At 40.7% G+C, this 27959-nt stretch overlaps 1 protein-coding gene across 3 annotated transcripts in view; it reads left to right on the forward strand.

Annotated features, from left to right (window-relative positions):
• The window catches only part of rgl1 (ral guanine nucleotide dissociation stimulator-like 1), a 66008-nt gene that overhangs the window by 28077 nt on the left and 9972 nt on the right, over positions 1–27959 (forward strand). For 2 of the 3 annotated variants that reach the window (XM_036579561.1, XM_036579562.1), the window contains exons 2-10: positions 11680–11790; positions 16766–16974; positions 19318–19392; positions 21127–21320; positions 23039–23163; positions 24026–24241; positions 25765–25868; positions 26709–26793; positions 26939–27028. In XM_036579561.1, coding sequence (XP_036435454.1) covers positions 11680–11790; positions 16766–16974; positions 19318–19392; positions 21127–21320; positions 23039–23163; positions 24026–24241; positions 25765–25868; positions 26709–26793; positions 26939–27028 — 1209 coding nt within the window. Of the gene's footprint in view, positions 1–6909; positions 7200–11679; positions 11791–16765; positions 16975–19317; positions 19393–21126; positions 21321–23038; positions 23164–24025; positions 24242–25764; positions 25869–26708; positions 26794–26938; positions 27029–27959 lie in introns of those variants that run through there. The other variant, XM_036579564.1, reaches the window with a different exon arrangement.

A 27959-nucleotide genomic window follows, 5' to 3' on the forward strand; every position in this document is an offset into this window, starting at 1 on the left:
AGATATTTAGTTTTATTCAGTGTAACTGGTACACATCGTTCTCCTCTATGCTGGATATTTTTTCCATTGAGAAGTCAGAGCAGTTGCTGCTGCATTTCCACGGCAGCAGGTTTACTGGTTGGTGCTGAACATGTTATCGTCATGTTATATAACATAAACTTACGCAAACGTAGTGCAGCCCAGACCAGGACACTAGCCCATGTTGTAGAGCAGGGGTGTCAAACTCAACCAGTAAAAGGGCCACATTAAAAAAATCTCAACAAATCTGTGGACCAGAGAAAAAAATGTTTTTATTTCATTTATAATGAATGTTGTGCTGTAACCCGAACTGACCATTGTTAATTCAAAATATGCAAAAACTTTAACAGTGAAATATAGACACTTGTAGAAGTCCTTGAAATATTAGATGAACGGTTAAAATATTCAAAGTTTAAATGTCCCCAGGAGTTCAGTCTTTAAAACCTACCTTTTTGCCTGAACTAGACACCCTGGCATCTTTTCTTTACTGCAAGTTCATTAATGCTTGGGCTCAGTTTCTGAGCTGCTGAGCTGACGTGTTTATGTTGGTTGAACTGCAGCTGAACTGCAGTTAGCGTGTTTGGTGATATGACTGGTGTAGAATTGTGTAGAACTGAGGTGTAACTGCTGTACCATAGATCATTGTTGGGGTAGGAGAGTCACAGCGCACATTACGTTGCAGTGCTGCTGGAAACTGTAGTGCAGCGCACTGTGAAACGGGCTAATGTTAATAGAAAATTAAAATACTGAATACAGATAGGATTGTATTGGGGGCCTGAATTGGCCTGCTTACTTTGTGTTTGACACTTGGGTATAGAGGACAATATTGGAATCATTTTAGATATTTATGTGCAATAAATCTGCTTTTTATCTTATTGAAAAACAGTTTTCAGATTTTAAAGTGCACTGTGTATCTAGACAATGCTTAGATGAGATATTATCTGTCGGTGCATTGTGATCATTTCTTTGGATAAAATTACTAAGACCTAGTACAAATCTCTAAAACAGGTTTTGCATTTATTTACCAAGATATTATTTTTGAAGTATGCAAAGTGATTTTCATTTCAATCTCACACTGTTTGGACGGCTCCAGCTGCTGCTTCACGCAAAGTCCTGGAATCCTCATCATCTGCAGTATGAGATTGTGTGTGTGTGTGTGTGTGGGTGTGTCTGTGTGTGTGTCTGTGTGTGTTGTTGTTGTAGCGTGCCTGACATTTCTACAGACCATATTTCTGCATAAAGTGATGACATCACTCAGCTCAATGTGAGACCAGCTGTCCCCACAGGGGCCGAGGTCATGACCTTTCCCACTCTCTTTCTCTCTCTCTCTCTCTCTCTCTCTCTCACTCACTCTCACTCTCTCACTCTCTCCTGTCCCCTGCTCATTTTGTCACTTTCTCTTTCTTTCTCTCTCTCTCTCACTTCCTTTCTTTCTCTCACTATATATGTCCCTTTCTCTTTCTCCCTCCATTTCTCTCTCCCTCTCCCTCCGTCTCTCTTTCTCTCTCCCTCTCTCTCTCTCTCTCTCTCACACACACACACACACACACACACACACACACACACACACACACACACACACACACAAGTAGTATAATAGAGATGATGAGGACATCATGCAGGACATTGTGTGAAGAAGCAGCTGTCCATCAGTGTGAATGTACAATCATTTATACACTCTCAGAAATAAAGGTACTAAACTGTCACTGGGGCAGGACCCCTCTTGTCACTGGGGTGGGACCCTCAAGGCTACATCTCAGTACCTTTAGTCAGGGAACATAACTGAACCATAATCCACTGAAATGATATGTTCTAAGCTGTACTGACTCCACACACCCCGTCTCGCCTCCAGGCTTTTATTTTACTGTTCTGTTTTAAAACATTCGGTTATGAAAAGGTACAAATACGAACTTTTCACCTGCAAACACTTATTTAAGGTTCACAATCAGACCTTAAAGCCACTGTTGTACCTTTGAGGGAACATTTACACTGTTTGTACCTTGATGAACAAAAAATGTACCTGAACAGAACCTTTATTTCCAACTTTTAAGATAATTTCACTTGACAAGGTGTCATTTTTTCCAGTGTATTTCTGATGGGCTGTGTATCTCCAGCTAAGGTCATGCTTTATGTGCTGTATTGCAGACTGTTTGGTTAGGGCTTTTTCTTGGTGGGGTGGGGGTGATGGGGTGGTTCCAGACTAGCAGAAGCCAGTGGAGAAGCAGCCTGGGAACTGGAGCACAGCCAGGACGCACACACGCACGCACACACATAGACACAAGGCTTTCCCTGGGCCTCCCTGACCTCCGCCCTGCCCCACGCTGCCCTCTGCTGCTTGGGAGGGGCCATTCGTCACATAAACACACAGACAGAGGCCATGTCCAGACGTCATGACCGTGTGTGTGATCTGGAAGGTGTATGAGACTGGTTTGTGATGACGTGGGTGACGTGGGGTCGAGGGCGAGAGTTACGTATACGTGAACAGTGCTAAGCAAAAGTCAGAGACCACCCTTCATTTCCAGTCAAAACAGCTATTAAGTACAAGTTATTCATTTTACAGGAAACATTTATGAGGAGATGAGATAGAGGATAGGAGTTACCAGAACTATCATTTTAAAAAAAATCAAAAAATGATTAAAAGCTATAGAGGCATTGAGCCTCCTAACAACCACCTGGAAGACCTGGTAGACACCAAAACTGTCCCCATCAGATAAACAGCACTTAAAGCTTTCATCTCTGAGAGAGAGGAGAAAATCAAGCTGCTTCAGATCTGAAAACATCCACAGGTGTTTCTGTCCATCCTTCCACTGTGAGAAGACGACTCAGCGCTGTGGGTCTGAAAGGATGTGTAGCTGATCAAGAAGAACCTCACTGAGAAAAGGAGACGGACACATCAAACAAAGAAGCTGAACAATGGACTGACCACCCCAGAGTCCAGACCTCAACACCACTGAATGTGTTTGATTACTTCAGAAAATGATAAACCAGCTTCTAAGACTGAACTTTGGAGGTGTGTCTGCAGATTTCTTAGAGAAACTGAAAGCAAGTCTCCTGAAAAGAATGGAAGCTGTGATGAAGGTAAAGGATAGACACACTAAATACTGAAAAACTGGTATTAGTTTTAGTTGCTGAGGCTTCTTTGTAGTTTTCAGTTAAATATGTTCTCCTGATGCTGAAAAATGAATAACTCATACTTAATGGTCATTTTGGCTGATGAATAAAATAATAAAATTGCACAATACTGTATATTCCTACTTGAGTACAAGAACAAAAACACTTTCTTGTGGATGTTTAAAAGAGCCATACAACAAGCTTTCCATCATAGATGAACAATTTGACCATGCAAAGAATAATTTAAGCATTTAATTGCTGCCCCCTTGTGGAGGGATTTTGCCTGCAAAATGTGAGTGAGTGAGTGAGTTACGAGCCAATTCCATGAGGTTCTTTGCATCTAAAAAAAGTTCTCTGATGATGGTTAAAATGTTGTTATGAGACAGGATGAACATCAAATGAGTTCTAGCATCATTCTGCATTGGTTCTACCTTAAATAAATTAAAATGACTGTAAAAGCTCTGCTTTGATTGTTACCCATTTTCAGTGGCTGCTATCATTTTTATAGTGGCAAAATTTGCATGGCTACCGCCATCAGTTGCAAAACATCACAGTTTTAAGTCAACTTTGCAATGCTAACATGTAAACACAGCATTACTGTGCTTGACTGTTTCAGCAGATTGTAGCAGCTGAGTGGAGCTGAGCTTGTTTCTACATAGACTACTTACCAAGGTATACAGCAGGGTAGGTAAACATTAATGCTGACTGTGCTAAAGAAAAACAAGGTTGAATCCTGTGGAGGAAAAGAGGATGGAGAAATCACAGTGGTCAATTATTTATCCTACACATCTACACCAAGTGCTGTAAAAGGTAGGCCTTTACCCAGCGTGTTCTGCTGAGCTGTTAGAAACCAGGTAGTTAAATGCGAGGTCAGGTTAGGATTCTATGAAGTAGGCTAGTTAGCCAGCTGGCAGTGGTCAGCTTCACTATAGTGATGTCTCTGGGACATAATGTTTCCTAGCTGGTTCCTCCCAGCTGTAACCAGCCTCCCCCCCCACCAAAATTCTGGCCACGTCACTGAAGTGTGTGTGTCTTGCCACATGTTACATCCAACATGTTCCATTCAGTCTCCACATTGGCCTTTTCCAATACGTCTAAACAAAGCCAGGCGTCATGTCCTGCGTCCACTCAGAGCCTGTGCACTATGAAACAATCAGACGCAGCGTCAGTCTTCCTCACATTGTGTTTCTGCACTTCAACACACATGTCGACAGAAGCTCCCCACACACACCTACTCAAGATACACGTAGCTCTCATGTATGGTCCAGTAAAAGCACCGTTCTCCTCTTCTTTGGTTGAAGTTATGTATTTCTATAATGTGGCTGTGAGTATACGCTCCCTTTCGCTTCACGCCGTTTGATTCCCTTTTCTTGCCTATAATGGACCTAGTGGAAGGTGTGTTACCTTTAGGCAATGTTGTTCATCAATGGAAAGAAAAGATAAACATCGTAACATAAGAGACAAAACTTTTGTTCTGTGAGTATTTGTAATGAAACAGGGCAGCTAGAAAATTTGTTCGTCTTTAAAAAAAGTTTTAGCATTTTAGCATCATTTTCAGTTTTATTTTCAAAGAAACCTTGTTACCATGATAAAACATTATAATGTTTCATTCCTTGCACACCAATTTTTAACCACAAACAACAGTCAAAACCTAGCTAAAACAAAATTATAATCAAGTCATTTCTAAGTACTTCCAAAAAATTTGCTCTTTTTTTCTAATTAAAACTTATGACACTAGTAAAACACACTGTATTGCTGACTGCTACATGTCAATTGACTGGAATGGGCTTCTAGTCATTAATATTGCTTGCACGTTAATAGAAATTGGTTGGATTTTTTTATTAAACATCCAAATAACACAACAATAATTCCAAATAAACTATATTGTAATTGACAAACTACACAATAACTGCAAAATTCTGGCTTTATGAGTGAAACTGTTCTCAACTGGCTAAATGTATTCCACTGTCACACAGTGTTGCCTCTAGGCAACAAACATAGTTCAATAACTGATGAAAAAATGCTTTTCCGAGGGAAACTGTCCGATGCAGAAACATATCCACAAGATGCACTAGGCCAAAAAGAGGTGACCAAGTCCAAGCTTTTCATTGGTTTAATTAAAATTCATTCTCAACACCTTCACTCTCACTAAATAAGTATCACGTCATTGTAAAGTGAGGAAAATTGGCTTGTTACCCTGAGTCAACATTGTGCAATAAAGACGTAAAGCTGTTTTGAGGTGCCATCTGTAGCTTAAGAACAACAAATGGTTACCATGCTGGGTTCTCCATTTGCTTTAAAGTTGATAGTGTTGTTATAATAACCAACGGTCATTACAAAGTGTTAGTGGTGAGTTTGTTTACTTTTTATTCAGTTGATGTTTGTCAGCAATGGCACATCAAAACCCTACTATATTTTGTTCTCCAAGGCATCTGGCTTTAAAAATCAGTATAATATTTGACAAGCAAAATGAATACAAACAACATATATTTAAAAAAAACACATATCACGCTCATATTTGGGATTTTTTCCTATCTGCATAGCACCAAAACCCTGTCATGGTAAATAATCAAAAAAGAAGAAGCGTGCATGTGTGTTGATGGTGTTTCCTGACTGAGCGCCAGCTGCTAATGAAACCGTGTGGGCAAAGCCAAGAAATACAGTTTGAGGGAGAGACTAGGAAAAAATGTTTAACCACTTCCTTCACCAAAAGATTATAATGATAATAAAAATAAATGTTTGAAGTCTTTCAACTGCTGGCTGGATTTTTTCAGGTCTGAAAGGTGGCAAACTCATGAGCAGCTGAGGGTGAGTGAGTGAGTGAGTGAGTGAGTGAGTGAGTGAGTGACTGAGTGAATGAGTCAGTGAGTGAGTGAGTGAGTGAGTGAGTGAGTGAATGAGTGAGTGAGTGAGTGAGTGAGTGAGTGAGTGAGTGAGCAAGAAGCCTAATTGAGTGAATGAGTAGCCTAATTTAGTGAGGGAGTCAGTGAGTGAGTGAGAGGCCTAATTGAGTAAGTGAGTGAGTGAGTGAGTGAGTGAGTGAGTGAGTTACTTAATACTCTGAGTGACTGAGTGAGTAAATGAGAAAGTTATTTATTTTAAGAGCATGAAGGTGTGAAGGGTGGTGGCGTGTTAGTGTGTGTTGCGCTGGTCTGAGTGGATCAGACACAGCAGTGCTGCTGGAGTTTTTAAACACCTCAGTGTCACTGCTGGACTGAGAATAGTCCACCAACCAAAAATATCCAGCCAACAGCGTCCTGTGGGCAGCGTCCTGTGACCACTGATTAAGGACTAAAGGATGACCAACACAAACTGTGCTGACACACATGAGCTGTCGTCTCTGACTTTACATTTACAAGGACCAACAAGGTAATAGAGTGGACAGTGAGTGGACACAGTGTTTAAAAACTCCAGCAACACTGCTGTGTCTGATCCACTCGTACCAGCGCAACACACGCTAACACACCACCACCACGTCAGTGTTACAGCAGTGCTGAGAACGATCCACCACCCAAATAGTACCTGCTCTGTGAGGGTCCATGGGGGTCCTGACCACTGAAGAACAGGGTAAAAGGGGGCTAACAAAGTATGCAGAGGAACAGTCTGTATATATAGTTAGTGGAGCTGATAAAATGGACAATGAGCGTAGAAACAAGCCTAGTTATGCCTGATCGGTGTATAAAGGCTTCTACACCCAATCAGTGCGGTCTGGAGCCGTTTGGGATCCCGCCAGCGCGTCAGTGAGTGAGAGTGAGTTAAGAGCGGGGCTAGTGTGGGCGGGGTTTGTGCGCACTGAGTCACGGAGGAAGCGGCGGAGCAGAGCTAACGGGGGAAGCCTGTAGAAGAAAGGAGGAGGAGCGGAGAGCGGGAACGGAGTGTGTGTGACTGTGTGTGTGAGGGAGGGAGAGAGTGAGCGTGTGGATGAAAGGAGAGAACCTCACTTGTAGCTGCGCCGTCTTCGCCGATTAAAATCGTTTCTCGGTTTAAAGCGCCAGACCCCAGCCTCGCTCTCATGCTGCCGGAACATGCGAGAGAGCCTCACCATGAAGTTCGCCTGGAAAGCTAAAATGGTAAATAAACACTTTTACACGTCTCAGACTGTCGGCGGTGTGTTGGTAGAGAAAGAGGGCAGACTGGAGGGAGGAGGAGGAGGAGGAGGAGAAGGGGAGAGTGGAAAAGTAGCGGATGAAGAGAAAAAGGGGAGTTGGGGGGGCTGGGGTGCTAAAATTTAAGCTGAATTGTTGCACTATAAGGCTCTTTGTCGCTGTTTTGGCCGTGAGGGTGAACGTGTGCCTCAGTGGCTCAGTCAGAGATCCGGATCCCGTTACTTTGTAACTGCGGGGATGAAAAAGTTGGGACTTCAGTGAAGCAGTGAAGCAGTGAAGCAGCAGCTGAGGACGAAAACAAAAGCTGCTCACTGCTGTTTTCTCCTGCACTGCATGGCTGCTTTCTCACGGTAAACTGAGTGGACTGTGTGGACGAAAAGGGTGGAAAACTTCACTGTGCGGTTGTGGTTTTGGTCCCGTCCCGTCAGTGATGATACAGCCATTCATTAGTTTGTTTGTACGGTTTAAATGGTAAAGTAGCCTGAAGCCCAAGGCCTGCCTGCTCCAGCTGGACTCCAAAACAGGCAAATTATTATTCATCAAGCTGATTTCTTTCTTTGTGGCTCCTTGGCCTGGGCTTTGGGCTTTGGGCTTTAGTGGGCTGTTGGACCTCTTCTTAAGAATTTTCTGTCAGCTTGTTTGTGTACTTTTTGAAGAAAGTAGGTTATGAGCTTAGCTAGTCCTCCCCTCTGGACTAGTTATGCTTTTATACCTTTATAAATTACAATTATTCAGTATTTTGAGAAAATTCACAACCAACCTACATCATTTATATGTGCTATAAATATAATGTTATTTTTTTATACATTAATATGTAAATTTTGTTTGTGAAGCATATTTAACAAATGCTAATTATTATTATTGTTATTATTATTTTTATTTATTTTTTTTATTGCTTTAGCTCTAGTCCTATTACCCCTCTGCTTTTGAATCATGACGCTGGCTGGGATGCAAAGCCGCTTGTGGAAAACATTTATATTCTCAGTACAAAGGGGCCCAGAACTGTGTATAGTGTGGACTCAGCAGGGTCCAGGCCCTGAGCTCACTGACCTCCTGCTATTGTTTTTGCGGCGCAGCCTGCATGACTCGTTGAGCCAGTGATTTATCTCCCAGCACTGTACAGGAAACAGCCAGCAAACGCAGACAGACTGGCCCGCGTCACCCTGCGCTTCTGGCCTGAGGTATATCCAGCTCGCTGGCTCCCGGTTTGACTGCCGGTCCGCTGGTTTAAACAAATAGTTCAGCCAGAAATCAGATGTAGGCTTTTTTCTCCTTGTAGTCGAATAGCCAAGACTTGTTTGGTATCTGAAGTTTGCTTCTTTAGTCTCAGGCTAATGTAACTGACAAGCAATGGAAGCTTCTACCCCACCAGTTCACTGTTGAGCATCAATTAGAAATGTTAAATAATCACAAATAGGCCTGCAGATGTGGTTTCTGACACTGTATGATGTACTGTTATCCATAAAAATAGACAAAAGTACAGACAAAATTCATGCTTCAGTATAAGTACTACTGCTAGTCTAGCTATATATAGTTTTATCCATTTTATAGGTAACAATATGTTACATATTGTGGGAAAATTGTGTGCTTTTTTTTGGCCAGATATTCCTTTAAATCAGTGGTTTTCTATTAAATTCAGGTGCTGCACATATTTTGTATTTTTATTGTCTGTACAGTCCAGACAAGTCAAGTTTTTTGTGTTGTCACCCTTTTGTGTTCTCTCACTACAATACCCAGCATGCATTACAAAAATATGCCATACAGCAATGGGAATCCTCCCATTGATCATTAGAAATCCATGTTGAGGCTTATGAATACAGCTTTTCTGCTTTCTAACAGTAACATTAGCTACTGGGCTCCTTTCTGTATCAGCCAGCTAGTGGGAAAAAAAACATCCCTCCCCACCAAATCCACCTCAGCAGTGTCTTCCACCTTCAAGCTATGTCGTTAGTGGGTGGGTTCCTAGTCTTTATATCAGAAAATCATACTTTGGATATTACTGCAGTGCTGCTTTAGGAGGCGAGTAGCAATGTTTACAACAGATTTCTCAATGGCTGCATTTTTTATTTTGGTTGGAGTGCCCCTTTAATTAAGTGCTGGGTGTTTTGGAATAGAGAAAATGCAGAAGTGTGCTGAGCATGGGGTCCCAGGACTGACTTTGGGAACGACTGGTCCAGGCCACCAGGCAAAAGTGTCAAAACTTGACACAGTATACATAAAAAATCTGATTTGTTTCCACGTCACTCCTCCCTGTAGTCTATATCAGTCGTTTACGAGGCTCAGTCTGAGCTTAACAGTGCATTCCCACCAAAGGCAAACACACCTGACTGCACTGATCGAGCAATAACTGCAGTAACTAGTGTTTTGAATCATGGAGCACATGATTCAACTTAGTGTCTCATTACCAGTTCAGCTGGCAGAGAAAATACTAAGTGGAGTGAATGGAGTCTGCATAGTTGGGAATCTAAACACAGTACAGATTCAGTTCTGCTGCAGAATCTGTCCGGTTTCTGTGTCAGGGAGAGAGGAGGACTGTTCTCAAGGCAGCTGGGCTGGTTCCCAGCACCACATTAAGCTTAATCCTAGACTAAAAAGGATTTCCAATAGTGATTCAGCATTGGCATCGCAGTTTAGTCCAAGACTAGATTTAATCCTTGTCCGTGAACCGGCCCTCTGAGCTCAGTAATCTTCTGTGACAGTAATGACCTGGCACATCGTTCGCTCCAAAGCTGAGGCTGTTTTTGCTGTCCTGTTTAAATCATCATGTTTTCTTCATGATGAAGAGGTTATACCGATGTATTCGAGCAGTTGAGATATGTGTCCACATTTTGCTTCTGCATTGACATTGACAAGTCTGCATGACTGTAATGAAGAGCTGGATGCGGTTTGAGGGAAATGTTAAGGAAGAGTTTACAGAAAAGATTTAGGTGACCTTTGACTTCTAGTGTTAGCTGAAGTGAAGAAGCACAGTGTAGACCCCAAACACGTCTCAGCTGATTGAAGTGGAAAATCGTGTAAATGATTTTTCACTGAATCATTTATTAAATGGTCATCATTTCATTAGTGAAGCTGCAGCTTGTTTGACTAAAGCACAGTGAGGGCGTTTCAAAAGGAAACTGAGTGAGTTGAATATTGTGGTAAATGTCATTATTACTGAGTATCACAACGTATCTAGCGTGTGTGTGTACAGTAAGATGTGTGTGGGGGTGTATCTGATCTCTGGTGGGGTGTCGGTCACTGCTGACTAACACTGCTGTCATCCTGTTGTGTTGCTGCTATTAGAGAGTAGATGGTGGAGATAAGAGCGCAGCGCTGTCCGCTACACTGACCACTAAACTGACGCACACTCAGATTCAGATACAGACACTTGAGTGTGTGCGCGTGTGTGTGCGCGAGTGTGTGTGCGCGAGTGTGTGCGCGCGAGTGTGTGTGCGAGCCTCAACCTGAATAAAACAAGAAAACATTAAGTTATTAGATTACCTGCAATTTCATGCCTTCTTTTCTTTCCTTCATTCGTTCTTTCTCTCTTTTCATTTCTTTCTTTCTTTTTCTGCTCTATTTCCTTTGTTCTTTTTCTTTCTTTTCTTCTGTCTGCTTTCTTTCTGCTCTCTTCCTTTTTTCTTTCTGCTCTTTTTTCTCTCCTCATCACTTCTTGTTTTTTCTTTCTTTCTTTCTTTCTTTCTTTATCCCTCTTCTCTCACTTCTTTTCATTCCACGTACGCTACTGCCTTATTTTCTTCATTTGTTCTTTTTCTCTTTTCATTTCTTCTTTCTTTCTTTTTTTTCTTTCTTTCTTTCTTTCTTTCTTTCTTTCTTTCTTTCTTTCTTTTTATGCTCTATTCTCTTTCTTTCTGCTTTCTCTTTTCATTCTTTTTCTTTCTTTTTTTCTGTCTTTCTTTCTGCTGTCTTCCTTTTTCCTTTTGGCTATCCTCTCTTTTCTCTTGTCACTTTTTGTCTCCTTTCTTTTCTTTTCTTTCCCTCTTTCTTTATCTCTTCTCTCTCTCACTGTGTCTTTTCATTCTCCTATGTAGGCTACTGCCTTCTTTTTCTCCATTCATTCTTTGTGTCTTTTAATTTCTTTCTTTCTTTCTTTCTTTCTTTCTCCTTCTTTCTGCTTTCTCTTTTCATTCTTTTTCTTTCCTTTCTTCTGTCTTCTGTTCTTTCTTTCTGCTCTCCCTTTTTTTCTTCTGCCTTCTCTTTTTTCTCTGTTCTTGTCACTTCTTGTATCTTCTTTCTTTTTCTTTATCTCTCTCTTCTCTCTCTCATTTCTTCTTTTCATTCTCCTACATAGGCTACTTTGTCTTCTTTCTTTTCTTCTCCTCTAGCTCTCTTTCCAGTCATAACATTGGAGTCATTATCCATCTATTTGCCTGAGAAAAGTTGCATAATGCGCTGTTTTTTTGTCGTGGTGTGATGGTGTAACGCTGATTATCTCCCCCCGCAGAGTTCAGTGCAGGACTGGGGGGAGGAGGTGGAGGAGGGAGCCGTTTACAGCGTCACGCTCAAGAGGGTCCAGATCCAGCAGGCCGCCAACAAAGGAGCGCGATGGCTCGGGGTAAGAGGAAGCCTTCAATCCCTGCTCACTTACACAGTTATTTACAGCAGTAGTCTTACTCTATACTGCAGGAGCAGCACCACAGAGGAACTGAACAACTGTGCTGGGTCACAGTGTAGTTACCATTCTCACATGTACACTGTGGACCTTAAAGAGACGGCTCAGTGATAAAACAACTCAAATTTGATTTTTGGGTGGTTTTATGTACCAAAATCAGTCATAAATCATTTTTATCTGGCCATTTTCTGACCGCTCTTTACTTCTTAGAATTAAACAGGCTGCTTTTGTTACTGTGCCTTTAAGACTGATATCTCAAAATGAATCAAATCGCGTTTATTGTCACCTCACGTTTGTGCACACAGGTGCAAAGTTGAGTGAAAATCTTTGGTGCGTAGCCCACTTGTAGTACTTAAATAGAAGAATACATAAAAATACATAAATATATATATATATATATATATATATATATATATATATATATATATATATATATATATACATTAGATGCTATAAATACACATTAATATACACCAGTATTGCACCATTTCAATGTACAGTTTCGTGTATATATATATGTACAAGATGTACAAGATGTACAAGATGTCAGTCTGTATGTGCAGGTTTAGATTTGCTAGATTAAAGTTACAGTATGATCAGAGTGAGCCTGTTTGAGGTGTGGGTGCAGTATAGATTGTCCATGGAGTTCATCATGATGATGTTGTAAATAAGCTCTGTTCTTATTGGCTGCCCTGTATTGTGTCCTGTTCAAAAAGCAGTCCAGGCTGAAATACTCCATACAGCTTCAGTGTGGGTGGGGCTAAACTGCTGCAGGCTGAATAGATGGATATATGTAGATAATCTGGTTCTGGTGACATCACGAATACAGTACGTTCAAGGCCGTCTGTTTTTTGCAGCATAGTTTATATATGTGTATATATATATATATATATATATATATATATATATATATATATATATATATATATATATATATATATATATATATATATATATATATATATATGCCCTCTGTGGACTGAGAAGAGAACAGTATGTTTTGAAACTTCCAAGCCTAAAATGAGCGTTTAATGAGTTATTTGTTGTGTTATGTAATATTCTGTAGAGCAGTATGGCATCACTCAGCCTTATCAGTTTCACTGCTTGATTATTCCATCCATCAATGTTTTTTCACTACAGTACCCAGCCTGTATATGTCCACTGGAAATCCTCACCAGAGTAATAAAGAAATCCTGACCGCTAGCCTAGCCACTGAACTGCAGGCTAATAAATACAGATGTGAGGTTTGGCTTCTTAGTATTAACGTTAGCTCTCTGGCTTTCTTCTGCTTTTACCAGCACTTGTAATGTTAAAGATAATTTTTAAGTGTATCTCAAGTGTAACATGTATCATCAGAAGAGGGCTTTCCTAGTCTTTAAATCTTGCTGTAGGCACTGTGGCACCACTATAAGGGGCTAAAAGACATGCTTCCAGCAGATTTAGCAATGCTTACATTTTTTATTTTGGCCTGAGTGCATTTCAGTGCAGTACTTGTGATTTAGTAATGTGTAAAACTATTTAAAGAGCCCATTTCATGGAAAACTTTCAGAATAATAGTTTTTGAGCAATGTAATGTAGTATTTTAACATTGTTAAAGTTTCAAAATACACAGCTTGAATATGGAAACTAAGCTGTGGAAACATCTAGTTTTGAATTCATTGTTTTTGTGATGGGCGGCACGGTGACCCAGTGAGTAGCGCTGTCACCTCACAGCGAGTAAGGGGTTTGATTTGGGTTGGGTTCGATTCCCCGGCCGGGTGACTGGAGTCCTTCCTGTGGGGGTGTTGCATGTTCTCCTTGTGTCTGCGTGGGTTTCCTCACACAATCCAAAGACATGCAGTCGGGTGAATTGAAAATACCAAATTGCCTCTGGGTGCGCTGCAAGTAAAATGATCTTAAATCTGGTCGATATATCTAATATTTCCCATTTTGGGATGGTTGTGCATTTATTATAAGATTATCTTGCTCATTTCCAGACACTTTTCACTTGTTTTAGATCATTTTTAAGTAAAATTATTTCACTATAGTGGCACATTTCTTAAAACAAGCACGGTTATCTGCTAATATAATGAGAATTTTACTTAATAAAATCACTTAAAACAGGTAAAAGATGTCTAGAAATAAGGAGATAATAAGAAATAATCTTAAATTAAGCTTAAACAACATCAATAGGAGAAATATTAGGTTTATGTACCTCATTTAAGATATTTAACCATTTTTTGCAGTGTGCGAATGTGTGTGTGTGTATGTATATGTCTGTCTGTCTGCCCTGTGATGGACTGGCGACCTGTCCAGGGTATTTCCTGCCCTCCGCCCAATGAGCGCTGGGATAGGCTCCAGCTCCCCCCGCGAGCGTAGATAAGCAGCTTAAAAAATGTATGTGTGCGTGTGTGTGCGCGTGTGCATTTGTGCGTGTGTGTGTGTTCGTAATGTCACACATTTCCATATATCTGCCTATTTGGCGTACAGCAGTGTAGCCCCACCCATTCACGCTGAAGTTATGGTGAGTATTTCACCCCAGACTGCTGTTTGAATGTATTGATGAATAAAGGGCAGCCAAGCACAACAGAGCTCATTTGCATATATCAGTCCTAAAGGCAGAGTAAGAAAAACAGCCTGTTGAATTCTAAGGGCTGAAGAGACGTTGCAAAATGATAAACATTAATTATGAGAGTGTTTATAGAGCAGAAACTCGCACAGTCTTCAAAAGAATGCTCCTAAAACATTCAGAGAAACCTCAAATTGTATATCAAGAACATAAAGCAGTTATTACTCCAGTAAGCACTTACACAGTAGCCTTTCAACTGTCATTGCTGGTTCTTATGTATTTACATGAATCGTTGTTCCTCATAAACATCACGCTTTCATGTGCATGTGCACGAGGATTAGTCATAGCTTGAGTATCTAAACCTGGGTTATCAGGGAAAGTTGTTAACCGCCCTTGTGAAACGAGCAACCTGCTGTATCTGTAAGCTGAACGATGCCTGGGTTTAATTCAGCATCATAGGCGATGTGAGTGCTGCTAGAGGAACTATGAATTTTAGATTTTAGCCTCTAATCAGCCCATATAAGAGTTCAGGAGTCAGCAATGTTTGTAAGAGTTAATTACTAAAACTCATGATTTGTGTTAATTTAAGGCCCAATGTCATTTCAGCCCTCACTCCTACCACTTAGGCCTGACCCCTCCGTTTTGCATGTTAACGTCTAGGTGTAGGGAGTCACAGTTTTTGTTGAGATAGAGAGAGAGGGTTAGGGCGAAGTGTTATGGCTCTCTGGCCCTCCAAACGGAGGTTTTTCAGAGGCACAAGCATTTAAAAATTGCTAGTAGTGCTGATGTCTCGGTTGCTAGCTAGTTAAATTTCCCTTTCCACCTTAAATGGTGCAGCAGTTACATTCTGGCACTTTGCACTTGTTTTAAGTAATTTTATTAAGTAAAATTCTCTCACTGTACTGGCAGAGAGTTTTACTGGTTTCAAGCACATTTCTTAAAACAAGCACAATGATCTGCCACTGTAGTGAGAGAATTTTACTGAGTAAAATCACTTAAAACAAGTGAAAAATGTCTAGAAATAAGTGAAATAATATTAAATTAAGCTTCCAACAATTTCAACTGGAGAAATATTAGATTGTGTTAATCTAAGGCCCAATCCCATTTCACCCCTCGTCCCTACCACTTAGCCCTGACCCCTTCATTTTGCACGTTCACATCTAGGGGTAGGGTGTCCCGATTCTTGTTGAGATAGAGGGGCAGGGCGAAGTGTTAGGGCTACATGGCCTTCCAACCGGAGGGTTTTCAAAGGCACAAGCATAAAAAATCATTAGTAGTAGTGCTGAAGTCTCGGTAGCTAGCTAGTAAATTTCCCGTTCCACCTTAAATGGTGCAGCAGTTGCATTCTGGCTACAGAGCAGCGCTAGTAGCCTGTTAATGAAGTAATGTTCTTCTTTATTTGAGGGTCCCATTTTTTTTTAGGGAAGATTTCAGCGACTACCTCTTGTAACTCAGGTCCAAAGGGGCAAGATGACACTCGAAAACAAGGGGTAGGGGTAAAAATAAGAAATGGGACTGGGCCGTAGAGTAGCTCAGCATTTCTGTTGTAAGGCTCGATGTACACTAGTGTGCGTCTGTTGTTTTAACCTTAGCCAACACCCCTCTGAAACAACACGAGAACATAATGAACCTGCTTTATAGCCTGCATGAATCTTTCACTCATTATTATGAGAGATATCATAAAAGCTGAGATAATACATGAAAATAGAACAAAATAAGTTAAAAATAAACCAGTCCAGGCCACAACGCTTACTGTCTGACCAGGTTCGACTGAGTGCAGTGCTATAGTTTAATCCTGCAGTTATTTTTGTAGTTATTGTTTGTGTGAACTCATTTCTCAGCTAATGAAATGTTTTTGCAAGGTCTGTTGGCTCACAGCTGCGTTCGGCTGTGCATGTATGCATGTTTGAGAGACAGAAACGGAGGGTGGAGAAAAGGCTGCTCTGATTAGAAGCAGATTGGAGTGTTTCCTGTTGTAGCGTGCCAGCAGCGCCAAGGCTTTTCTCCTTCTCCTTTCTCTTTGTCAGTTCTGAGCTTGCGCACATCGCAGCAGACGTGAACGTGCTGCTTCATGGAGGCTCATTTTAAAAAACAAACAAACAAAAACAAAGATGAACAGTGTAAACACTGAAATTTTAAAATGCACCCTTCATATGTGGAAACTAAACTGCTAAAACAGCCCATTTTGATTTTGCATGGACAGATTTCCATTTGACCGCCCCGACCAGCATGTACCAATTTAGCTTTTTAAAATAGACTTTATTAAAGATTACAAATACCCTTTAAAAGTGATTCTCTCTCTCTCTCTCTCTCTCTCTCTCTCTCTCTCTCTCTCTCTCTCTCTCTCTCTCCTTCTCTCTCTCTCTCTAGGCGGAGGGTGACCGCTTGCCCCCAGGTCATACGGTCAGTCAGTTAGAGACTTGTAAAATCCGGAGTATCCGTGCAGGAACACTGGAGCGGCTTGTGGAGACGCTGCTGACGGCGTTCGGAGATAATGACCTCACCTACACCAGCATCTTCCTGTCCACATACAGGGCTTTTGCCAGCACCCAGAGCGTCCTGCAGCTGCTGCTGGACAAGTGAGTGTGTGTTTGTGTGTGTTTACTATGAAACACTGCGCATGTTTCAGTTCCAAAGCAGAGTTTAGAATCGCTGGTTAAAATGTGTTCAGAGTGATTAACAGAGCTGTGGATGATTCTAAAACCAGAATCTGAGAATCGAGGGATGGAGTTATAACAGAATTACTTTCATTGAATCATTTTACTTAATTTACAACTTTGTGTTGTTCCCAAAATATTTGAAATATTGAACAAACGCCTAAAATATCTAAAATAGTCCAGTATATCACTGCTGTCAGAACAAAACCTTGTATCCCCATTTTTGTTGTTTGTCAGTTTTTGGCATAATTTGAAAATGCATGTTGCCCTTTATATTGTTTGTCAATTTCATGATGGATGGACCAAAAGAAACTGTTTAAAATTACTTGGAAAAAAGTCTGGTTCCACTGATTTACATTAAAAGTTAAGTGTGTGTGTGTGTGTGTGTGTGTGTATGTGTGTGTGTGTGTGTGTGTGTGTGTGTGGGTGGGTGTGTGTATGTATATATATATATATATATATGTGTGTGTGTGTATAATATTCAAAGTGAGACTATTAGAGCTAGGCAAGCCAAGACTCCATCAAAAATGAGGATCCAGTAGCTTCTTCAGTAATGCTAATTTCTACTAGCACCCTTAAGGGATTTTAATAGTATGCTAGCGGTAAGCTAATGCCATTTAACATGAATATCTTTTTGGTTATTTTTTGGCATAATTTGAAAATGCCTGTTGCTCTTTACATTGTGTGTGAATTCCATGATGAATGGACCAAAAGAAATGGTTTAAAGTTACTTGGAAAAAAGTCTGGTTCCATTGACTCTCATTAAAAGATTCAGTAACTTCTTCAGTAATGCTAATTTCTACTAGCGCCCTTAAGGGATTCTAGTAGTATGTTAGCTCTACGCTAACAGCGTTTAACATGAATATTTTTTGCCCGTTTCCGATTAAATAGAGACCATTGAAGCTTGTAAAAAACTTTCCATATATTTTATTTAAAACGGTAACAGACACATTAGCACATATTTTACCTTGTAGAAACCAAAAAAACTGAAAACTAAATGAAACCTGGTTAGGCTACGGCTCATCTTTACAGTCAGTGGCACATCTAGAACTCTCAGAAGGCCCAGAGTGACGATTTCTCATACATTTGGTTCCTGATTTGATGATCTTACATTACATCTTTAACCCTTTTAACAGTGAAATATAGGTGTTGTCCTACAGTACTAAATACCTAAATACAAGCGTCATGATTATATTTAGGAAAAATGAACTAAAAATTCAGACACATATTTTACAGAAAATAAGATTCTCTGAAGGCCTAGAGAGCCCAGAGGGTTCACCACTGCTTGTATAAGCTATTACTGTATACGGGAAAGTGAAACATTTATATTCATAATAAAGTGAGAAGTGATCACAGAGTTTTGAGCAGAACTATGTGTGCAGATAATAGAGTGCTACCTAATTCAGACTAAACAAAGCCAGGGCATTAAATGCAGTGGAACCCAGATTTTGTACATAAAAGCCAGGCTTTTGTTCTAATAAAACAGTAACACCCTCAATACGACATACAACATACTAGTGCTTTATAATGCTGGAGACGGGACTTGTTTTCTCTGCTCTAACACAGCTGATTCAGCTCTTAACACTCTCTTGTACCACACTGAAATCTAGGATTATTAAAATATATTCAGCAAGCAAACAAGGGGAATATTCTGCAATTGTCCAGTCAGTCACCTGACCCCAAACAAATCAAGCCTGCGTTTCACTTGCTGAGTGCAAAACTGAAGGTAAAACACAACAAGAGCAAGCAGGAACTGAAGACAGCTACAGTAAAGGCCTGGGAAAGGTCACGGAAGAAGCCCAGTGTCTGGTGATGTCTGTGGGTTTCAGGCTTTAGGCGATCATTGACTGCATAGGATTTGCAACCAAGTATTGAAAATGGTTGTAATTGCACAGTAAGCTTATTTATTTATTCATTTTAATTTACACTCCAATAAGCTGTGGTAGACAGCTAAAATAACATTTGTGAACGTCTACATATTTCTGGACCTGAGTGTACATTGCTGATTTATGGTGTAGGACTTTAGCAGGACAGTTAAATATACTATATTTAGGCTGATTAGGTTCAGATGCAGGCTGTTTTATGTTTCATGGTAATGAATTACAGTGACACCTTACTGCTCGTGGTTTATGAATCATGCAGCATCTCATTTCGTACTGTAGATTGTTCTGCTGAAGTCCACTGTGCGCTGTACGAGGCTTTATGCTGTGTCTTGAAAGGAGATGCTTCAGACTGATGCACTGAGGTGTGTCTGTGTTCTGACAGGTACGGGAACATGGAGGACTGTAACGGGGAAAGCGATCAGCACCACTCTGGAGAAAGCAGAGGAGCCGTGAGAAAGTGAGCGATGTTTGATTCTGCTCTACACCCAACACACTATAGCAGATTTACTACTGAATTCACTGCAGTAAATCCGCTATATTCATTTTATTGTACTCACTGCGGTAACTGTGCTATTTTTGTGGCCTGTCTGCCTGTCTGTCTGCCCACCCGTCTGCCTGCCTGCCTGCCTGCCTGCCTGTCTGTCTGTCTGTCTGCCTTTCTGCCTGTCTCCCTGCCTGCTTGCCTATCTGTTTGCCCAACTGCCTGTTTGCTTGTCTGCCTGTCTGCCCGCCTGTCTGTCTGTCTGTCTGCCTTTCTGCCTGTCTCCCTGCCTGCTTGCCTATCTGTTTGCCCAACTGCCTGTTTGCTTGTCTGCCTGTCTGCCCGACTGCCTGTTTACCTGTCTGCCTGCCTCCTTGCCTGTCTGTTTGCCCGACTGCCTGTTTGCTTGTCTGCCTGCCTGCCTTTCTTCCTATCTGTCTGTCTGTCTGTCTGCCTGCCCGCCTGCTTGCCTGTCTGTTTGCCCGTCTGTTTGCCCGACTGCCTGTTTACCTGCCTGTCCATCTGCCTGCCTGCCTGCCTACTTGCCTGTCTGTTTGCCCGACTGCCTGCTTGCTTGTCTGCCTGCCTGCCTTTCTTCCTATCTGTCTGTCTGCCTGCCTGCCTGCCCGCCTGTTAGTAATAGTCGATAGTAATTCCTCTGTACACTGCAGTAATTTAGTGTTTCTCTCTACTATGACTAATTTAACAGTGTTTTTATTGTACTATTGTAAATAATCCCATTATGAGCGCTTTAATAACTGTACTGTACTGTGTGATATCTTTCTTTTGTGATATCTTGTAGTTATTCTACTACATTCATTGCAGTATTTCTCCTCCACTCTCTGCAGCAATGGCTCTGTCCCCTGCAGTAATTACACAGTAGTCCCTGTGCTCTCTCTAAATCGAGTTCCTAAGTTGATGTTTGAGAGTTGACTGCGTTCCATGGAAGCACTCAAAAATGCTGCGACAACATTTTTTATTTAACTGAACGATTTAGGGGAAATGGAGGAAGTTATGAGTAACGCTGTGTGGCTACTGTATGAATCACGGACGACTCACTTATTCATAGCATCGTTCATTCAGAGAGAAATTGTGAAAGTAAAAATATTTCACAAATACTTCAAATCTAGCCACAGTCATGTGCAAAATTTGGGCACCCCTGGTCAGATGACAGGTTTTGTTGATTTTGTTGTAAATAAGTGAACACATCCTCTACAGAGACACAATCCTGCACACTTTAATGCACAGTTACTGTTTATTTGCTGAATTGGACATATTTGCTGAATTAGTGTTTATTTTATGAGGGAAAATATTTAAATTGCGGCATTTATAAATGGCACATTTTAATATATCATGTATTATTTTTTTATATATATTATTTTCATTAAATGAATAGACATTGTGCTGTAAAATTTGCATGAAACTGCCATATTTTAGTTTAAGTTCTGAAGTTGTATTAACTTATTTTCGCTTAGAAAATCAACAAAGCATGCCGTTTGACTGGGGGTGCTCAAACTTTTGCACACAGTTTTGTCTGTCTGTCATTTTTATTATTTTCACTATATCTTCAAACACACCAGAAACACCACAGGGTACCATACTGTTAACGTATGTTATTGTTCTTGTTCTTTCAGCATTTACATTAATTCCTTATTTTTCTCTCTCTTTCTCTACGACCTCCCTGCCACCCCCCCATCCCTCCTGCCCCAGTGCGTTAGCGTCCATCCTGCGAGCGTGGCTGGATCAGTGTCCAGAGGATTTCCAGGAGCCGCCGTCGTACCCCAGTCTGAACAGGGTGTTGGGCTTCCTGCAGAAGGCCATGCCCAGCTCAGAGCCCACGCGCCGGGCACAGAGCCTGCTGGAGCAGCTGCAGAGCCACGCTGGCCTGGAGAGCGACACAGAGGGTCAGTCTGTCTCCTGTCTGTCCACATGTCCTGTCCACTAACCTACTGCACATCCATGCATCTGTTAGCCCAGTGCTTCTCAGTTCTGGTCTTAGTGTCAGGAGCAGACCTTAGGCCTGCCAATCGCCAAGAGCCCCATAAGAATCCAAAACAGAAGGCAGAAAAACAGTTATTTCTTCCTTTTAATCTCCTTTAATAACTTTTGATGATATATATTTTGATGATTTTACAGTGCTCTTGTTATATTTATTTTGAACAGGCAAAAATGTATAGAGTCAGAAATTTACCATTGAGAGCAAATAAATGAGCAAATCAGTTTCACACATCTGTCATCTTTATTTACTTTGATTAACCAAATCAATAAGAAGCGTTTCCATAGTGATGTGAGTTGCTTTCTGATTGTGTGCACATGCATGCGGAGAAAATAGCACAGTGCATCCAGCAATCAGGGCAAAATGGAGCTTCTTTTATGCAGTGATAGGAAACACATTAGCACCTGAAACATGGGGTCAGCAGCCCAAATGTTAAGGAGAGCCATTTTGTCATTTCAACAAAAATCAAACCACTTTGGGAGCCACAATATTTTATGTCCATTTTACCATCGTGGCTGTAAATATGTCTCAGTGTGTGTCAATGTACTAATAGGCTTAAAATAATGCAGACTTGCTGTGCTCTGCTTTAAGCTTTAGCTCAGCTATAGCTGCTTTTCTCACATCTCTGGCAGGAAACTTTCCTCAAAAGTTGAACGGTTTCTTGTAAAATGTCTCTCAACAGACTTTTTACGAGGCTGAAGTCGCTTCTCATTCTCCAGCTTCTTGTTCGAATGTTTCCTGTTACACCTTAAATGGCGCCCGAGGCGCCAGAATGTAACTTCTGCACCATTTGAGGTGGAATGGAACAGTTCAAACGAGAAGCTGGCAAAGCAGAAACTGACTTCAGCTTCGTGACTTTTTAGTGTTTGTCAGTTTCTCGTTGCAGATTAAACGTATCAGGAAACCAGCTGGAGTGATTATAAACACAAATAAGTCCATTCGTCTCCAAATTATCGACGTTCGTCTTAAATCTTTCTCTTTGCCGTTTTGTTAGCTACTAGCTAGGCGAGACTGTTGCTATGGTGACCAGCAGTCTGCACGCCAGTCTTCAGGGTTAAAGGCTGAATTAGCAGTTCTACATTAACTCCAGGATTTAAGACCGTTTATTATTAAACTGTGTTGAACGATCAGCAGAGCTTTATTTTACTGTAAAGGAGGATTATTTTATTTTTACGTACTAATCTGATTCTGCTGTGGAGCCACAACAGGGCAGGAAAAGAGCCGCATGTTACCGACCCCTGATCTGGAAGCTCCAATTCCACATGTTGGTCCATTTCACTGTGACCAAAGTGGACACATAACAACTAATGAATTAAAGGGCATTATTTAATGAATTAAAGGGCATTATTTAATGAATTAAAGGGCATTATTTAATGAATTAAAGGGCATTATTTAATGAATTAAAGGGCATTATTGAGCCTAGGGATGTACAACCAGTGCTTACTTGTTTCCTCACTTTCTCTGCCTGTCTTTCTCTGCCTTAATTCATCTGTTTGTTTATTTCATGTTTATGCTCCCTCTGTATACATCCATCTGTCCATCCATGTGTCCACACCCTTCAATGTAAACAAACTTTTCCTGCTCTTCTCATATCTGTTCTCACCCCCCCTACTTCCCCATCCACAGGAGGTTTCCATGGTAACAGCCCCTTCTGCCTGGGAGAGGATGAGGAGGTGGAGATCGAGGTGCAGGAGGACTTCTTGTCCTTCAGCGCCGACCTGGTGGCGGAACAGCTCACCTACATGGACGCGGTGAGCGGTCCTGTCCTCTGCATACACATAAAATAATGGCATCACAGAAAAGGGTGGACTTTTACCGTCACTGAAATCTGAATTAATATACAGTATATACTTATAAAACGTACACATTGTTGGGTGAAATTTATGGATAGATATTTTTTCCTTCATTTGTTTTAATTTCCAGGCAAAAGACAGAAAACCAGAAATTCAGCATCAGAAGAAGCATTAATTTAACTGAGTATGGACTTATTAATATAATGTAGACTTGCTTTCGCACCTTCAAAGTTCAGTCTTGGAAGTTGGTTTTGCATTTTCTGCTTCTCACAATTCGAGTTATCCCAAACACATTCAATGACGTTGAGGACTGGACTCGGGGATGGTCAGTCCATTGATCTAAGAACATCAGCAGCTTGTTTGTTTGAATAGCAATTTTTATGAATATCTTATACTTAACAGCTGTTTTGACTGGAAATTAAACAAATAAAGTGTGGTCTGTGACTTTTGCACTGTGTGTGTGTGTGTGTGTGTGTGTGTGTGTATACGTGTATATATATATATATATATATATATATATATATATATATATATATATATATATATATATATATATATATATATATATATATAAAATCAGTTTTTGACATAATTTGAAAATACCTGTTGCTCTTTACATTGTGTGTAAATTTCACAATGAATGGACTAAAATAAACGGCCCAAAATGACTTGGAAAAAACTCTGGTTCCATTGACTTACATTAAAAGTAGAGTATGTTTTTTCCTGCTCCTGTAAAGTTACCATGTTGGAGATACTACATATATATATTTATAACGTTAGACTTGACTAATATTGTCCTTGTCCTGTGTGTGTGTTTCAGCTGCTGTTTAAGAAGGTGGTCCCCCACCACTGTTTGGGCTCCGTATGGTCCCAGCGGGACAAAAAGGAGAACAAGCAGGCCGCGCCCACCGTCCGCGCCACCATAACCCAGTTTAATGCCGTGGCTGGCTGCGTGGTCAGCACTGTCCTCCGCCAGCGTCACCTACGGCCACACCTGCGCGCACGCGTCATCCAGCGCTGGATTGACGTGGCACAGGTGTGCACTCACACACCCTATTTATAGCTCACCTCTGTGTTGCACTCAGTGTCTTTAAATAGAAATCTTGCTTTTAAGCAGTCATTTTTGGTAACTGGGTCAGAATGAAGTTCTGCAGTTGCAAAAGGAGAGTCATACGTCATTTCTAAAGTTTTTGCGCGAGGTGCTCTATGTGAAGAGTTTTTATTAGCATCAGAATTGCAAGAGCATGTCGTAGAAGCGTTGTGTTAAGTGTGAAGGTGAGGATGTACATCACTGTACAAATGTTCGGAATCACTGCTCACAAGTTTAAATCCCTGTTTTCAATAATATAAAACCAGGTTTGTTGCAGATACACTTATAAAATGATTCTAATATGAAGCTGTTATTATGTAGATTTTAAACAATTCTTAGTAAACTGAAAAACTTAAGAAATTGATGAACATAGATGATTCTATGGTTGGGAGAGCTGCATAGCACCGAGAATGAACTTCCAAAATATCACATATTAGAAAAGCAGTGGGAGCACCTCACTCATTACATAGCTATTTACAGCTAGCTATGTAATGTTATGACAAGAAGTTATTATTGTTATTAGATCATTACAGTATTTCTTACTTAGTATTTGCCATTGTTTACCAACACACTTATTGTGAATAAACCATCAGTTTTCGGTTTGGTGGACAAAAGTGAACCTGCATTCATCTGCACTGTTAAATCTCAGATGTTGCTGGTTGCTTATCTTACTTTGTCTTCTCCATCAATCAGCATTGTTAGCTGTTAGCTTCATCACATATTCATGTCCATCATATAGAACATCGTACTGCTGCCCTTTTTATTAATGTGTCATAAGTGATTATTGATACATTTTAAGATGTTTATAACCCTTACTAATAAACAAGTTTAAACCATTTATAAACCCTTTATAAGAGTAGTCTTATTGTAAAGTGTTACCCCATTTTAATATGACCACCAAACTCCAAACTTTTGAACGATAGAGTAGCACACCCAGCTGACACGATGCTTCATTCATAATCAATAACACATTAGTTATTCTTATCCAAATGCAGTCATGCTAGCGGCTCCCCAGCTCATTTCTTCTCATTCTTAGCCTTGTTTACATTTTTGGGTGAAGTATTTTTTTTCACACAAAGTTAGTTTGCATAACTTTGTCCAAGTGTCCAAATACAATCCGACTGTGTGGTCTGCACTTGCCAGTAATCATTGTTAGCCATGTTAGCACTCTTGCACTCTTAATAATTGACTGAAACTCATGTGAAGATCAGATATACAGAAATAATCATGCTGGCTGGTTCCCATCATATCTCACTCATTTTTAGCCAGATTAACATTTTGGGGTTCAGTATGTCTTTAAGGTGTGATTGAATCTTCTGCATGAAGCTGTTCCTTCTGCAGCTACGCCGCCCTTACCAAGAGTTCCAGCTGTCACTGTTAGCAATCTTAGCATTTTTAGGTGAAGTGTTTCTTTTTGAGTCGAGCTGTTTGTCGTTTACTAAAAGCGAAGCTTTGTTTTGTCTTCTCAGGAGTGCAGAATCCGTAAGAACTTCTCCTCTCTCAAAGCCATCGTCTCTGCCTTGCAGTCCAACCCCATCTACAGGCTGAAGAGAGCCTGGGCCTGTGTACACAAGTGAGTCTCCATCCCGCCCACCAGGGCTGCGTTCCAGTCTGAAATATTAAAAGCACTTCCTCACAGCTACTTCCCCCTTGGGATTGTCCATTTTGTGGCGAGTGCACTGTTTATTCTTAAACACTGCAGCGTCTTCAAATTCAAACTAATTGTAGCTGATTCATCTGTGTAATTCTGGAGCTCTAGCTTAAAAGTAGTGCTTCCAAAAGGAACCAAAAGGGGTTCTTTTGGAGCAAAGCCATGAAAGAATAGCTATTGTTGCCTTAAAAAACCTCTCAGTGGTCGATTCTTTAAAGAATCTTGTTTGTTAATGAGCCGCAAACGTGAGGAACCTTTTCAAAGTTTAATGTAAACGCAGCGTACTTAAGCTTTCCGATAGGGAATGCAATCAGATACAGGCGTTTACACGGATATTATTCTTCTATTTAATGGATTATTATTATTTATTATTATTTATTATTTACAGGATTACCCACCTCGTTCAATCGGATAGAAATTGCATTCCGAATGCGCTCATTCGGACTAGTCTATTCCAAATTGGGCGTATTCTATTCCGATTGAGCTTTTAGTCAGATTATTAACAGATTATTAGGCTGCATGTAAACATGGCTATTTAAAAATAATAAATACATTCTGAAACTTAATTTGTCCACCCTATATATATATATACTATAACAAAATACACTGCATATAAATGTAATTAATCAGAATTAACTACACAAAACAATGTGAATATTTGCAATTGTTTTAATTTTTCAGAATTAGTATTCATATTTGTGTGACCCCCCATCGTCCTCCCAACTCTGCCTCTAATTTCTTTTGCCACGTTCTCCTTTGCAGAGACAGCATGCAAATGTTTGAGGAGCTCTCAGACATTTTCTCTGACCACAACAATTACCTGACCAGCCGAGAGCTGCTGATGAGGGTGAGTGTTTTCACATTGCTAAAGGCTTTATCTTCTAGTTGGAGTCTGTACATTTTCCAGAACGGTTTGTGTTGGGTAACTGTTTAAGCAGTAGCAGATATTAATAACTACCTCTTTAATCATTAACTACTCTTCATCTGTACAGGAGGGTACGTCAAAGTTTGCCAGTCTGGAGAACTGTGCCAAAGAGCACCAGAAACGCTCCCAGAAGAGACTGCAGCTGCAGAAAGAGGCGGTGAGTCAGAGAAGTGTGAGCATTTGCTGCAGGTCTGGATAGACTTTTGGTTTTAAACTGGAGTGACTGTGCTGTACTCGTGTGTGGATGAAATAAAATGTAAGACAGGCAAAAAAAGGAGAAGGTCTGGCTGCAGACCTGCACTCTCAGCCTGACATGCACTGCCAGCCTACTGATGACGTCAGTGCTGTTCTGCCACGACAGTGTTTTTGTCAGTTTTGTGTGGAAAAACAGTGAAACACGAACTGCTGGGCAACAAGAGTTACACTGACCATATATTAAGGTTGTCATACTGATAATAAGGTAATTAAATATGGAAACAAAATAAAACCTACCATGATGATAAAAAAATGAATGTTGGGTTTATTAGCAGAAAAAAAAACAAGCTCCTGAAAACCATACTTAAGACGATTAGAGCCATTAGGAATAAAATCTGATGGTTTTGCTTCCTAATGGGAATGGGCTTGATGGTTGCCGTTAGAGACCATTAGGAAACGAACAAATGTATCTGGAATCAGTCCCAGAAGGCCTGATTAAATGATTTGAATCATTTACACTGTAATATCAACGCATCAGAGCACAGCATACTAGTGACTACTGAAAAGCACCAGGAACCAACAGACACTTTCTGTTCTATGACTTTTTTTAACAGGGAGGTACATTAAATGTAACTCTCCCGCTGTGCTATTGATGAAAAATGGATTAAGTGATGTCGCTAAGCAGAAGCAGCCAAATGTTACTGTGCCATTGGGCGGCTTCTGCCATTGTGGCAGAGAGTGCATGTGCACGTGACGTCACTGGGGCTGAGAGTGCGTCTGTCTGAGAGTGCAGGTTTGCAGCCAGACTCTATTTTAAAAAAGAAGCACTTTTTCAGCACATATTTATGCCCATGTTCACACTTAGCATTAGCATATTTCTTGGGTGGTCCGAT

This window comes from Colossoma macropomum, unplaced genomic scaffold, assembly GCF_904425465.1.
Source record: "Colossoma macropomum unplaced genomic scaffold, Colossoma_macropomum, whole genome shotgun sequence".
NCBI classification, from domain to species: Eukaryota; Metazoa; Chordata; class Actinopteri; order Characiformes; family Serrasalmidae; genus Colossoma; species Colossoma macropomum.